This window comes from Rhinolophus sinicus, linkage group LG12 (genome assembly GCF_036562045.2).
Source record: "Rhinolophus sinicus isolate RSC01 linkage group LG12, ASM3656204v1, whole genome shotgun sequence".
Classification (NCBI taxonomy): domain Eukaryota; kingdom Metazoa; phylum Chordata; class Mammalia; order Chiroptera; family Rhinolophidae; genus Rhinolophus; species Rhinolophus sinicus.
In genome coordinates this window covers 30,531,173-30,545,126 of record NC_133761.1, presented here as the reverse complement: position 1 = coordinate 30,545,126, position 13,954 = coordinate 30,531,173, and the positions used below count along the sequence as shown (strand labels likewise).

Genomic DNA, 13,954 nt, shown 5'->3' with positions numbered 1-13,954 from the left:
GTTCTGTTGGTCAGCAGGGCCAGCAGGCAAGAAGAAGAGCTGAAATGGAGTTCGGAGGGGCAAGGACAAGCTGAAAACTGTGGGCACCTTGCATTTGCAAGCCGCTGTATCTGATTGTGAAAAGACCTTCAGAAGGTAATGCCACTCCCGTGCTGTTTCCCAGTTCTCATGCAAGGTTCTCTTTGGACTAATTCTAAACTGGAACCATACAGGTGAGGGGACTCTGGTAAACATAGTTCCAACTTAACCAAGTTGTTAAAAAATAATAATAATCCAGTACACATATAGGCTCTTACAACTAATTTTGCAGATGAGAAAACTAAGGGCCATATAGTTAGGTACCATGTTTCCCCGAAAATAAGACCTAACTGGAAAATAAGCCCTAGCATGATTTTTCAGGATGACATCCCCTGAACATAAGCCCTAATGCGTCTTTTGGAGCAAAACTTAATATAAGACCCGATCTTGTTTTCGGGGAAACATGGTAAGTTGCTGATACTCACATTGCTAACTTGAAGCAGAAGCAAGCTCAGAATTCAAGTCAAAAGGGTCATCTTCCACTCCACTATCATGCCTCTCATCCTCTGTGGAACTAAATGCTCTAAGTATTTCAAGAAAATTGCAGGAAAATTTCATGCCTCACTTCTGTGTTCCCTTCCTAGGCTAAGAGTCTATGAGCGGCCTAAATACCATCACTGCACATAAATCAGACTATCTTCATTCCATAATCTCTGGGCACCTGGATTACAGGGATGTTTGGTGAGAAGCTATGCCTGTGACCACCAGATCTCACAATCACTGAGTTAATGAGATAGAAGCTATTAGGCATGTAAAAGTACTATCTTAGGATGGAGGACTATGTGAGAACATGGGTTCCAAAGCACTCAAGAAATGATCTCCCAAAGAACACTGCTGCATATCATTGAAAAAGTCAAAAAAATTCTCCAGAGTGCACAAGAAATGACGATGTTCACATATGTAATCATTTATTTTGTACTTCAAAACAACTACCAGAAACTTAAGAAGTCAGTATGTTTATAAATTTTCTCAGATGCAAGGAAAGGCAATAGGAGATAATATGGGGAAAGCTCATAGTGTAGGCTAGCCTTGCCTTTTTAAAATTCCTTTCTGGACATAAGTTTCCTGTATAACCCTTTAATATTTCCACTCCTGAGAGGCTCTGCTAGTTCAGGGTTTGTTAAGTCTGGGCAAATGAGAAGCTAAAGAAGGGCTTATGCTGATCCCAAAAGGCCCTGGGATGTCTGCTTGGACCAAATAACGAGCAGCTTGGACGATTCCAGCAATCTGTGTTGTTCAAGAGTTTGCTCCAACCCTAGAACGGCACTTAGCTCACCCCAGGGGCTCAAACTGAGTTGAAATTTTAGGCTTAGAGGGATCTTAACTCCCATATTAGTCTCAAAACAGCTCCTGGCGATCATTCAGACAGAAGTAAAGCATTTCTCAGTCTTGAAATACACACCAGGAAGTGAATTTTATCAGAACTTGCCTCAATTCTGCTCTCCTCTCAAAACACTGATCCACCTTTACAAAACTGATGCCTAAATCAGGACAAAGCTCAAGGCTATTCCACTCTGACAACAATTTTCTGCAAATACAACTAACTGGACTAATACAACTTTGGAACCTAACGCTCCTGACCAACAAGTAAGGAAACTTTTGACATTTTTATAGGGGGAAAAAGTGAACAAATAATGCAAATTGTTCTTGGTCTATGCAGTTGTTTTAAGGCAAACAGAATGAGAAAAGACTTACAAATGATTTTTATTTTCTTTAAAAACCTGAAAAATATGTTTTATATGTCTATCTTCCAACCTCACAAGGCACATTAAAAAAAAAAAGTGGAAGTAGTTGCTTTTTGTGTTTGTTTTATCAATCATCCAGCAGACTATATTTTTAAGTCCCCCGTAAAGGGCAGTAAGATTGTAGAATTTTTCTATAGTGAATTCACACTCTAAGATCTCAGCCTACCTTTACTGTGATCCCGAGACTGCATGTCACCTGCTTTAATTTTGACAAATGAAAAGAGAAAAAAGGAAAGAAAAAGAGAAAAACAACCCATAGCTAATTGCAAAATTGTAACTAATGCTTACATACTTAATTGACATAAATCCAGTTACCTGTAAGAATCTTAGGTTTAACCACTGTGATGCATGTTCAGTTGCTATATGAAAATAAACTCTGATACACAATCTTCCTACTGTCTTCCATAACATGGTGCCATACACATGCTGGGAAGTGGATGCTTTCCTTTTGTGCATTAGCAGGTATATTTATTGGTTTAGTGTCTCTGGAAAGCATACTGCTCCACCAGCTATTGTGAAGCAAAATCTGGGAATCAACTCTATAGTGAATTGATTTTTAAATAGAACTTGTCTCCAAATGGTTGACTTTTCCAACATCTATGTTTAATAACTGCCATTTCACTTGTTTTACTCATCATTTTTGTACTGCTGAAAATCAAGTTCTGAACTTCCCTTGATTGGGACCCAGAAGCAGGTTTACAACATCTCCTCCTCTGCACACTAGACCCTATTACAAAGGATTGGAGCTCCTTAGAAGTTCTGTAGGGACCAGTTTCCAGTGCAAATGAGAGCACCCATATGCACAGCAAAGCCAACACACACGCACCAGTTTCAGCCTGCTGCTCAGAGCACCTCCACCCCAGACAACTGCTGCACCACAGAACCCATCAAACATGTGCTCATGTGGACAGATGGAAAACTCATTAGGAAGTACAGCCAACTCTGTGTTCCCACATTTCCGGGAGAGAAACCACATTCGGTGCACAAACAATGCAAAAACACTAGGGTCAGTGCCTTTAAATCAAGTGAATGTCTAACCCCTTCCAAGATATTACACAAGCAAAGCCCATATGGTTAGCTAAAGACTGCCCTACAGGAAAGTACATGGTTAGGGCTAAACCAAAGATGCAAGCTCACGGTGTACTTTTTCTAAAGTTCTATCTAATTTTTCTTGTCTGGAAAATTGTTATACAAACGACTTATCTCTTAAGAATATAACAAATAACTATCATAAAGCAACTTACATGCAAACTACAAATATAAAGTGGGGGAGAAAGTACAAATATAAGAATTAAAAGCCATCTTATAAGGGATTATTGGTTAGCCATGCTTTTTCTAAGTTAACTCAGCACATCTTATTTTTGGGTGATAAGCCAAGCAAAATACATTTAACTTCTTCTTGACTTTTTTTTCTAGGATCACTGATGACAGGATTGAGATCACCCTAATGAAGGAGAGAGGTCCTTTCCACTCTATCTCCCACCACCTTGAGTGCACACTGGCCCTCTTTCAGTGGCCCAGTGGACCACTGTCCACACACTGCAGGAGGAGGTACAAACAGGAAGCATCTGGAGAAGTAGCGTAGTCTCCATTGCTGAGTTTTCTTTTGTTTTGTATTTTAGGTTCACTTTGGCCACTATTTTCTCACTGAGGCTTAGAACCTATTTGATTTTCCACAAACTAAGACAACTTGGTGATTCTCAAATTCACTTTGGGGGTGAACTTCAAATAATTTCTGACTTATATACTTAACAAAAAATTTGCTTCCCAATTGTCCACATGGCGTGCATGCAAGCCATAAGCTCACTACTACATGCTGACCTTGACTGACACCTGGCTCTGGCGAGCACGTGAGCTCTTCAAACAAAGCCTGCACAGGTTTCCTATCATAAGACTCAAGGGCCTCGGGGCCTAACTACAATTTAATCAGCTCTGCCCTTTATTCTCGGTATGATTTTTGTGCAATTTTCAAACTCAAATTTGTTTGCTATGGGCAGAGAACTTATGCCAGTTATTTTAGGAGTATTAACAGCCGTAGAGACGAAGATGCATGTCTAGAAATGATGAGAGAAGTGATGTTGGTGAATGTAGACGTATCAGGAGAAAATCTGGCTGACTGAGGACCATTTTGCAGGTATATGAGGAGTGAATCTATAGACTGAAACATATGCTGGTAATTTCCAAAGACATGCCACAGCCCTTAGGAGTTACTTGGATGATTTAAAGAATTGCTTACCTTTATAAAGGTCAGGAGTTGGCTGATGCCTCTCCTGTGCTGGTTGGCTGCGTGGTTGGGAAGGTCATTCCAGCAGCAACACCCAAAGAGTGAGGTCATTACCCCCAGGCGTGATGGGGGACTTCTCTCAGGGGCTGCAGCAGGGAAGGCCACTCTGGCAGTTGGAGTTCATACTTTTTAATCTGATAATGATATGTTTTGATCCAGAAGTGATTCAAACCCCCAAACTCCTCCTAGATAAAGCTAGGCCCATTAATCCCCAAAAGGGCTAATAGCCCCTTCTTCTCTCACAGAACTGCTAAGGAATGTGTCATTTTACAAAGTAAATTTTGAATTTTGTTTTCTGCTATCCCAGTTCCTTTATTCTTCACAGAATATACTGTGAATGCATTCATCACTTGTATTTTTCTTCTCATATTCTGGTATATATTGATGATAATCTCAATGTCTTAAAAAACCTAACAAATACAATGCTTCTGTTTTTGCCATTCTCAAACAAGGGATAAACTGCTCTACTTATCTTACAGGGATGCTACATTTGTGTATACATATATACTCTTAGCACTGTCTCCTCACTACTCCCTTAACCTAAAACGTTGCTAGCATGAAATAGATTTGCTGATCATTGCCCAAACACTGTATTCATTCTCCCGTAGGTGTTTGTCCTTTCCTTTTACGTGTGTGCCCCCATCTCTGCGTCTACTTGGCTCTACTCTTTCTTCAAAGTCCCTCTTCCCCTTGGGACTTCTTTCCTGCCCCCCAACTTCCTTTGACACACAGGTCCACACTATACATTGGACACCTAGTACCTGCTGTCTGGGATTACTCACTCTTATGTATCAAGTTGAAACATATCAAATTGACAACATTCAACTATTTCTGACCTATATAACAGCACTTGCATATAGTTCAACCTAATATATGCATCTTCTCCAAATACAAATTCTGTTTGCTTTCCTAGTGTCTACAATAGTCCCTTGCACAGTGTAGGTGTTTGCTATTAAAAAGAAATAGACCTCGACTATTTTTAAGTTGGCAAAATAGTGGATAAGCTTCTATTTTCATCTAATAAATTAACATACTCACCATGGATTATTTAGGATATTTATGATCCCTCCTGCCAAAATTTCCTACTATAGACTAAGATATAAATATAAAACTTTATGGCACTAGAAGTTATGGCTAGAGGCATTGCTTTATAAATACTGTGGGGCCTTAATAGATTCTACACTTCAAAAAGATCATTCATAGAATTTTCATCAGTAAATTCTATATTCACTAGAGTATATTTCGTATTCATTATATAATTAGTTAACAAGCTGGTTAGAAAAGAACATTAGAATATTGCACTTTATCTAACGACATTACATTACATACATTCTTCTGCCCTTCTCCCTTACTACAGTCTTAATTCTACATATAGTTAATTATCATGATAAACTGAATTTGGATAAGGAAAATCTAGCGAAAAAAACATACATATTTTTAAAGTGAAGAGATGTGTAAGGTATCTGATATCAAGTGCAGGGCCCCACAGCTTTCCAAAACAAAAATATTCAAAATACACACAGCATGATGATTATTGAGCTGAATTCAGTATCCTGAGGACAGAATATAATTACAACAGTGGAGAAACAGAGAACTGGGCAGCCTATTACCTTGAGCATATGCATATTGGTAGGCCCAGAATTATGTAAGGAAACTGATCAGTACTTCATTCCCTTCTTGCTCTGGTGCTGTGGATGGATCAGTGAAGTCCAGATTTCATTTTCCATTATTCCATTTCTTAGAGTCACATTTTCCTCAGCTGATGAGTCATGTCTTCAGAACTGAACTCCAAATGCACTTAGTGTTTTATACAGAGCCTTTCATTCATGTGGTATCAGAACATACAAAAGATTTCATGAAGCCAGGTAAACATCTATTGGAGTCGGCGTGGGGGAGAACGAGCTTCATGTTAATTGATTCAGCTTTTCCACTTGTCATTTATGAGTCATTAAAAACAAGCTGTACAACTTTGGCTCATGTATCTTTTTCATCTTGAGATTAGCAAAGTTCTGCAGGAATCTTGATGAATATGGTCCATCTTAATGTCACAAAAAAATTGTGAAGGTGTCAAATTTCTTTCATTGATGGTAGGAAGCACAGTTTCAACTCCTAACCTCTTTCACTGTCAAGACAGCCATAGAGGACATTTTAAAAAGTGAGACTTTCTCTTCAAAGACCTTCTTCCTTTATGTTCCCCAAAACACAGTCAACTTCAGCTATTTTAATCTTGCTTTTTCTTGGTCGAAAACTAGAATAATCTTTCTGCTATAAAGTAAACAGAGAGGTCAGATATGTACATGGGAGGAAATAACTTCCATAACAACAATAACAATAAAAAAAAGTCAAGGATGTTAATATTAAAAAGGCAACAGAAAGTTAACATTTGTTTAAGCAATGGCTATTATAAATGGTTTTATCCTGTAGAAGATGTATTTTGGGTTAGGTGTACATCTGTTAGGGCTGAGAGCGCCCCTTGCTGGTGTGCCCAGGTAGCTCTGTCCAGAGTACCTTTCCAAACACTGGAATGTCTACAGGTTAACACTTGAACTCTGCTTCTCCTCTTTTTCTCCTTTCTTACAGCCATGTGACAGTCAATTTTTAACTTCACCCCAAATCTTTACTGTACATCCCACACAAATACACATTTAAAAAAATATAATAGTTATTTTAAAACATTTTAAGAGATTATGGTGGCTGCAAACCTCCAGTGTCTGAGTAGTCAGCCTTCAGTATTTATGAAATCTCAAAGACAGGACCATGGAGACTATGCTTTGGCATTGGCAAAATAAATGTAGGACACGTCAACAGCAGATCAGCTAAAGAAACATTTTTTTTCTATGAGGGATTTGTCTTGATAGAGAGATCCCATGGCAGAGTGGTTAAAAAAACAAACAAACTTTATTTGTTAAACCGCAAATAAAGGCTGCTTGGATTTGGACACTGCCTCTGCCATTTACTAGCTGTGTGACCTTGGGCAAGTTACTTAACCTTTCTGTGTGTTTTCAGTTCTCTCGGCTATAAACCAAGGATAATAATAGTACCTGGGGTGTTATGAGGACTCAATGAATTATACATGGAAAGTAATCATGACAGTGCCTGGCACAGGGTAAGCTCTATAGAAAGGTTTGCTATAAGGTATATAAATATCAAATCACTATGTCGTATGCCTGAAACTAACACGCTATTGAATGCCAACTATACTTTCATAAAAAAATTAAAAATAATCAAAATGAAGAAACAAAAAAGAAAGATTTGCTAAAATAAGTTGGAATTCAACATGGTGGGATGGATACCAGGCCCGCTTCTGACACGCTGGCCCTGCTCAGAGCATTAAGGAAGTTTGCCTGTTTGGCATTGCTGCTCCTCTAAGAGGATAACGGAATTAGCATCAATGCTGACCACAGTTGTGCTGTTGAGTTGCGTTGCCTGTTGTTCTAGGACAGTGGCTCTCAAATTTGAATATTGCATCAGACTCAGTGGGAGGATATGCTGAACACAGCTTGCTGGCTCTCACCCCCAGAGTTTCTGATCCAGTGGGTATTGGGCCTGAGAAATAGAATGTCTAGTAAGTTCCCAAGGGATGCTGATACTGCTGGTTTAGGGACTACACTTTGAGAACCACTGTTCTAGCATAATGGTTCCAATCCTGGCTGTACATGAAATCACTTGGGAGCTTTTAAAAACTCTGTTACCAGTCCCCAGCCATCACTAGTTTTTAGATGTCTCTAGGTGATTCCAGTATGCAGCCAAAGTTGAGAACCACAACTCCACATGGTCTCTCTGCTGCCGAAATGGATGCATTTAAATGATGGAGTGATTGCCACCTACATTTTTACAAATTAAAACAATTGAGGCTCCGTGTGGTGTTTCCCACTGAGGTGCTTATTATACGTTCTGATTCAGGGCCTCTACCTCAGATCTACTGCATCAGTCTTTTGGGGTGCAGCCCAGGAGGCACATTTTAATAAGTACCTCAGGAGTCCCTTATACACATTTAGGTTATTACCTGAAAAAACATAGCCAGTAAGTGGCAGAGTTCTCATGTCCTGTCTCTGATCTAAGTAGCCAGATATATTATTACGAAAGAGAGAAAGCTTTATATTTTAATCTGTTTTAAAATTTTTCCTGAGGTTATTGACTTAAGAAAGGACCCTATATACTTATATATTTATAAATACTATCCCCATATACTAAGTATTTTTATAAATACAGCAGAGACTGTGACAAGAGCTAGACCAATAATAAATTCCATTCAAATGCTGCTTAGAGGCCACCTTTATTTCATCCATCTACACTAAGATTTGAACCTATAAAGGAAGAGTTGGCAAAGGACACAGCTCTGGAGTCATAGTGCCTGCTTCCTTCCACCATTGATTACTGTGCAACCTGGGGCAAATCACTTAACCTCCTGTGCCTCAGTTTCCTCAACTGATTTACAGGACAGTAGTAAGGATAAAAGTGCTCAGAACAGTGCCTGGGAATAATGAGAGCCTATTAATGCTTTCTATTATGATTTTTACATTACTGTTATTGGCACAGCAGATTTAAATTCTCAAAAAGAATTTTATAAACTTAAAAGTTGTTTTATATAGAGTACACTGTAGAAAATCCATGAAACTAAAATATACAAACTAGAAAGAGAATTTTCCAAAAAATGCATGGGGTATAGAAGGTAATCACTAAAGAATTTTGTGTTCTTCTTTAAAAAATTTTATGTAAAAACTCAGAAAAGCATTTCTCCCAGCCCTAGTGGGGGTTACAATAAACATACTACATGTCTCTGATGGCCCTCCAATTGACCTAACCTACCTGGAAGAGCTTCTGAAAAAGAGAATTCTGGCTTACTCTTGAAAGTAGAATGACATTGGTTACTTAGTAGGGGGAAAAAAGGGCAGATTTATCAAAATTATAATGTACTAATTACATAATTTTACTCACCGACTCACTTTGCTGACTTTGTTGAATGTGGTATTTTTTACTTTTGCCTTGTTCCGGAACTTCAATCTGCTAAACAGATTAGAAAAATATCAGTCAGTACAGCTCTGAGAAGCAAGCATGCAAATACCTTATTTAACCAGCACATTTCCCCTTCCACAATAACCCTCGTAATGGCCCGGTCAGCAGGCACACCCGCTTCTAATCTGCATAGTCTCTCTTCATTTTCCAGTGTCTAAATGGTACAGTAATCGAGTCGCCAGAAGTTAAGTGAAGCTTAATGTTTAACCTTGGTGGTTGCCTATGGATACTGTGATTTAATGCAGATTCTAAAAGGACTTCACATGAAATGAACTTCTAAATCCTGAAATAATCCACAGAACTCCAATCCATATGCTGAATCAAAGCCAAATGGGGCTTTGATTAATCAAAAGGCACCATTAATCAAAAGGGAAGAATCAAACTGAAGTTTAAGACACTTGAATCTACCTCATGTACATAAGGTAAACTTAACATAACAGTCAGACTCCCAGCAGAAAACAGATGGCGCCCTCCTGGGGTGACTGAGGAGAGTTTTAAAAAGGAACTATTTAATGGAGGTATGGACAGGATTAAAGGGAATTAAAGAAAGGATGCTGAAGCCACCAGGGGCTAGCAATAAGGGGGGTAATTCTTAGCACCTCTGGGCCTGAAAGGGCAAGGAGAGCAGCTGGTGCTGGAAGGGGAGTAGCTATAGCTGCCAGGAGGAGAGGTCACCTACTGGAGTACAGCCCTCAGTAGAGTGCTGTGCCAACTGTAGAGACCCAGAAGGCACAGAGTGGGAGAAATAAATACCCACTCTCGCTTTTCTTTCACTCTCCAATCTCGCTAGGTTTCCCCATTGGTGAGCCTGGTTGGAGGTCAGAGGGCAAGGTCACAGCGCACGAAGGTCAGTCTCCAGGGTACAGAGAAAGTGGAAGAGAGTAGAAAGTGAATCTGGAGGGGCAAAGAGAGGGTCTGGTACAGCCAATAAACGTGACCTAGCCAGGGTTTCGGGGAAAGAGTTCTTAGACTCTTCTTACAGGAAAAGAACTACTGTTAAACAACTATACATTATGTACATGTCTTATCACTCTCTCACTCACTGTGTCTCTTTATTAATCGCCTTTCTCTCCAACAAATAAGCTCCTTGATGCGTAGTCTTGAACCAATGCATGGTAAAAAAAGGCATTCATAAATGATAGAATTAGGGGTGAATTATTAAGTTGTTTATTATTGCTTATTATTCATGAGCATACAGAGCGGGACATTTCCAAATAAATGGGGTAAATAATGTGACACTGCAAAGAGCATTATCTTTTAACTATGGTTAACTTAATTTTGTTGTAAAATGTATTGTTTTGAAGTATGCATAGGACTTCCTTTAGGTTAGTATTATTAATAGAAAAGTTCCTATATTTGAGGCCTACCTCAGTATTTAAAAAAAAAAAGTCACTTATTAAGTCTCACTAATAAGAACTTAATATTCTGATGTTTTATGTGTTTTGCTATATTGTTATTATTATTATTATTATTTTACAATATTACATTATAGTGTATAAATAGTCTTGGGCAGTGAAATACAGAATTATGGAAAACCTCTTGGACTTTTTCTCTCTCCTAGTCTCCTCATCCTCTCCCTCCCCCTCCCTATATAAAAATAAATAAAATGCTAAGTAATTTCTGATATAACTTGTTTCCTTGACTTATTTTAATAATGCTTTACTAGGGGAAATAAAGTTGGGGGGAAATCGTAACCCTTTTTCCTAACACAGTATATTCCTGAACTCTCTCCTTCATCGATAGTTTCTGATGATAATCTAACCACTTATTCCTGCATAGCAGTGTCCCCCGGCTCTCTAAAACTTTGTCTTCCTGCTATGCTCAAGCCATTTTCGTGATGGCTGTAACGTGTCTGCATGAGCTATTCAAAATATTTTTGAACTGAATGAGCTTTTCAAAAGCCAACATTCCTGGGGCATCAGATAGTACCGCCCTTGGTGTGCCCCCTCCTTACCACATCACAGGAACACACTTCAAAGCACCCATCTCTGAGCCCAGTGGCGTTTTACATAGTGTGACCTTACCCAAAATGAAAAATAAGTAAGAGAGAAAAATATATATGGTGATAGTAGTTGGGGAGGGGAGTGAGAGGTATGAGGCAAGCGGGAAGCAGAAGTTCATCTTGTTGTTGCCATTTTTCAGAAAAGCTATGTAGAGATTCAGACCCACTTTTAAGTGGACCTAAGGAAAAAATATACAAACAAAACAATTAAACTAGGTATGGATTATTAAAAATATAAAATGTTTTACAACTCAGAATATTATTCACCAGCATCATCCTGATACCTCTCATGTATTTCTATTATGGTTCAATATACAAAATAATAACAGCAACAATGCACTTCCAGAAACTCCCTAGGAGTACATCTACTGCATAAAATACATCTGCTTTTTGTTGTTTGTGTCTTATATTTCATTACATGGCAGAGATTGCTGATAGCCTACTCCATTATTCATTCTGCCCTTCTTTCTTAGTTATGTGGGCCTCAAGAACACATACATCTGCCAAGAAGGACTCCTTATGATTAACAGGGCCTAAATTCATAATCAGAGTCTAACAACCATTGTTTAGAGGCCTCTCATGCACACTGCATATTAAGGAACAACCACAAACTGAACCAAGCCTCCTGCACTTTGTATTGCTGGCTGAGCTGAATCTTATAACAGAGTTCCTGGAATTGTATTTCAACCAATGCGCTGAGACCTGCCCTATCCAATGGAGCTGTGCAACTATATACTTATTTGTGTCTTTTTTTTTCTTTTTAAAATTTTTATTGGAGAATATTGGGGGACAGTGTGTTTCTCCAGGGCCCATTAGCTCCAAGTCGTTGTCCTTCAATCTAGTTGTGGAGGCTGCAGCTCAGCTCCAAGTCCAGTTGTCGTTTTCAATCTTTAGTTGCAGGGTGTGCAGCCCACCATCCCATGCGGGAATTGAACCAGCAACCCTGCTGTTCAGAGCTCATGCTCTAACCAACTGAGACATCTGGCTGCCCCTCATCTGCATCTTTACCAACCAATCCAAGTGGCTCCATAATGGCCATTTCAGACTTGTGGTTCTGACCAATCAGGACAGTACTATTTGGAGAAATCACCTTGTGCAAATCTGGATTTCTTATTTGCGTAAAAATGGTTCAATGAGGTACAAGGTAGGCACTTTCTCTATATATGTAGGCCTCCCCTTTGTCTCAGTGGAGAGCACTTTCTGTTTCCACTAGAGGCTGCCTCTCACTGGTTTGCAAACTGTTCATCTGAATCAAGTTTCTCCTCTTTCTGCATCCCAGACTGGGGACTCCTGTTGGCATAAGATTAGTGGCAGTGACTTTGTTGACAGTAATAACACCTGAATTTATTTGGAGAGACAACATACCCTTCAAAAAGACTACACTTACCAGCTCCCTTGCAGTTAAGTGTGGGCCTGTGATGTGACTAACTCTTGGCCAATGAGCTGTAAGCAAAAAATTTGTGTGGGACTTCTGAGACAACTTCTTAAAAAAAAAGAAGGGAGCCCTTCTTCATATTTTCCTCATACTTGTTCCCTAGAATGTGGATATAATGACTGGATCTCAAGCAGCCATATTGAGCATGAGGTAAAAGTCACTGAAGATGGCAGAGAGAAAAGCTCTCTGATGACATCATGGAGCTACCATCCCTGCCCTAGACTCCCTATCTCTGGGCTTCTCTTAGATGAGAGAGAAACAAACTTTCCTTTTGCTGAAGACACTTATCTATTTCTAACTAGTACAATTTATCTTCAAATAAAATAATCCTTGTAATTCTGTAGTGGTTAAAAGTAGCACATATTAACAAAACTTATTTAGGTTTTTCTGTAGGAGCATTTGTTATTTCTCCTGGTTTGCAGTTAATACTGCTTTTAAGAATTTAACATATTTTTTTACTGTTGAGCATTTACATTTTTCTTTAGTGCATTTGTTTGACATCAAAGTTTAATGATCTCTTTATAAACATTTCAAAACTTACCTTTGAAAACATTGCCTAAAGCTAACTAAGCTAATTAAGTTGGCACTAATTTTCTTCTTTTATTCTTTCCTTCTTACTAGGATGAAACAGTACTATTTAATCTGCTTCTAGGGACCATCCGCTTTATTTATGGGGCTCATTTGGTTACAGTTTCTTCAATGTCTCTCCCCTTCCCCATATTTTTCATGATTATTAAAATCTTGAAATCTATGCTGCCTTGCAAAATAGAGACCTGTTTCCTAGTCCATACAAGCCCTCTATAAGTGATACACATCAGTTCAGACTTTACGTGTTTACCTAGCAAACAAGTGAATGTCACAGTCACACACTTACATGGCTACTTTAAGCTCTACAGTTGTTCTCATCAACTGTACTTTGATACAAGTCCCAGAAACAGTTGAAATCCAAACAGCTGATCTGTCTGCTCTTTTTTCCTGCCAGAGTCCCATTCTACCCAGGGGTTTGTAGATGAAATTCCAGATTGAAATGTGGACTATCCCTACAATATCCTCTTGAAAACCCAATTTTCAAGAGGAAGGGTATTAACTTGTCTTTTCAAGAGCCAAAATAATAAAAATAAAACTTGAGAATTTGGATAAAGCAATACAACGATTGACTGATACACTGATTTTGCAACCAGGGATAAACTATAGATTTCATTTTGTGTGCAGATCTAAGGAATGTAGTTAGTGTGGTTATTTTTCTTGAAAACTTTATAAATAGATCACTACTTTTTTTATTATTATTATTGAGCAAACTCTTTAGCTCTTCATGGTAGAAGTACTTCCTGCATCAACTAGCTTACATTTTATTCAACCACATTTGAGGGCACTTCTCCCTTTTAATAGGGCTA

At 38.7% G+C, this 13,954-nt stretch overlaps 1 protein-coding gene across 4 annotated transcripts in view; it reads right to left on the bottom strand.

Moving 5' to 3' along the window:
• Positions 1 to 1,089: 1,089 nt before the first annotated feature.
• SNX31 (sorting nexin 31) overlaps positions 1,090 to 13,954 on the bottom strand; it is a 75,007-nt gene continuing 62,142 nt past the window's right edge. For 2 of the 4 annotated variants that reach the window (XM_019716373.2, XM_074316487.1), the window contains 2 exons: positions 9,046 to 9,114; positions 1,090 to 6,372 (listed from right to left, as the gene is read on the bottom strand). In XM_019716373.2, the coding sequence (XP_019571932.2) occupies positions 6,277 to 6,372; positions 9,046 to 9,114 (165 nt within the window). In that variant the 3' untranslated portion in view covers positions 1,090 to 6,276. The remainder of the gene's footprint in view (positions 6,373 to 9,045; positions 9,115 to 13,954) is intronic. The other 2 variants (XM_019716374.2, XM_074316486.1) reach the window with 2 other exon arrangements.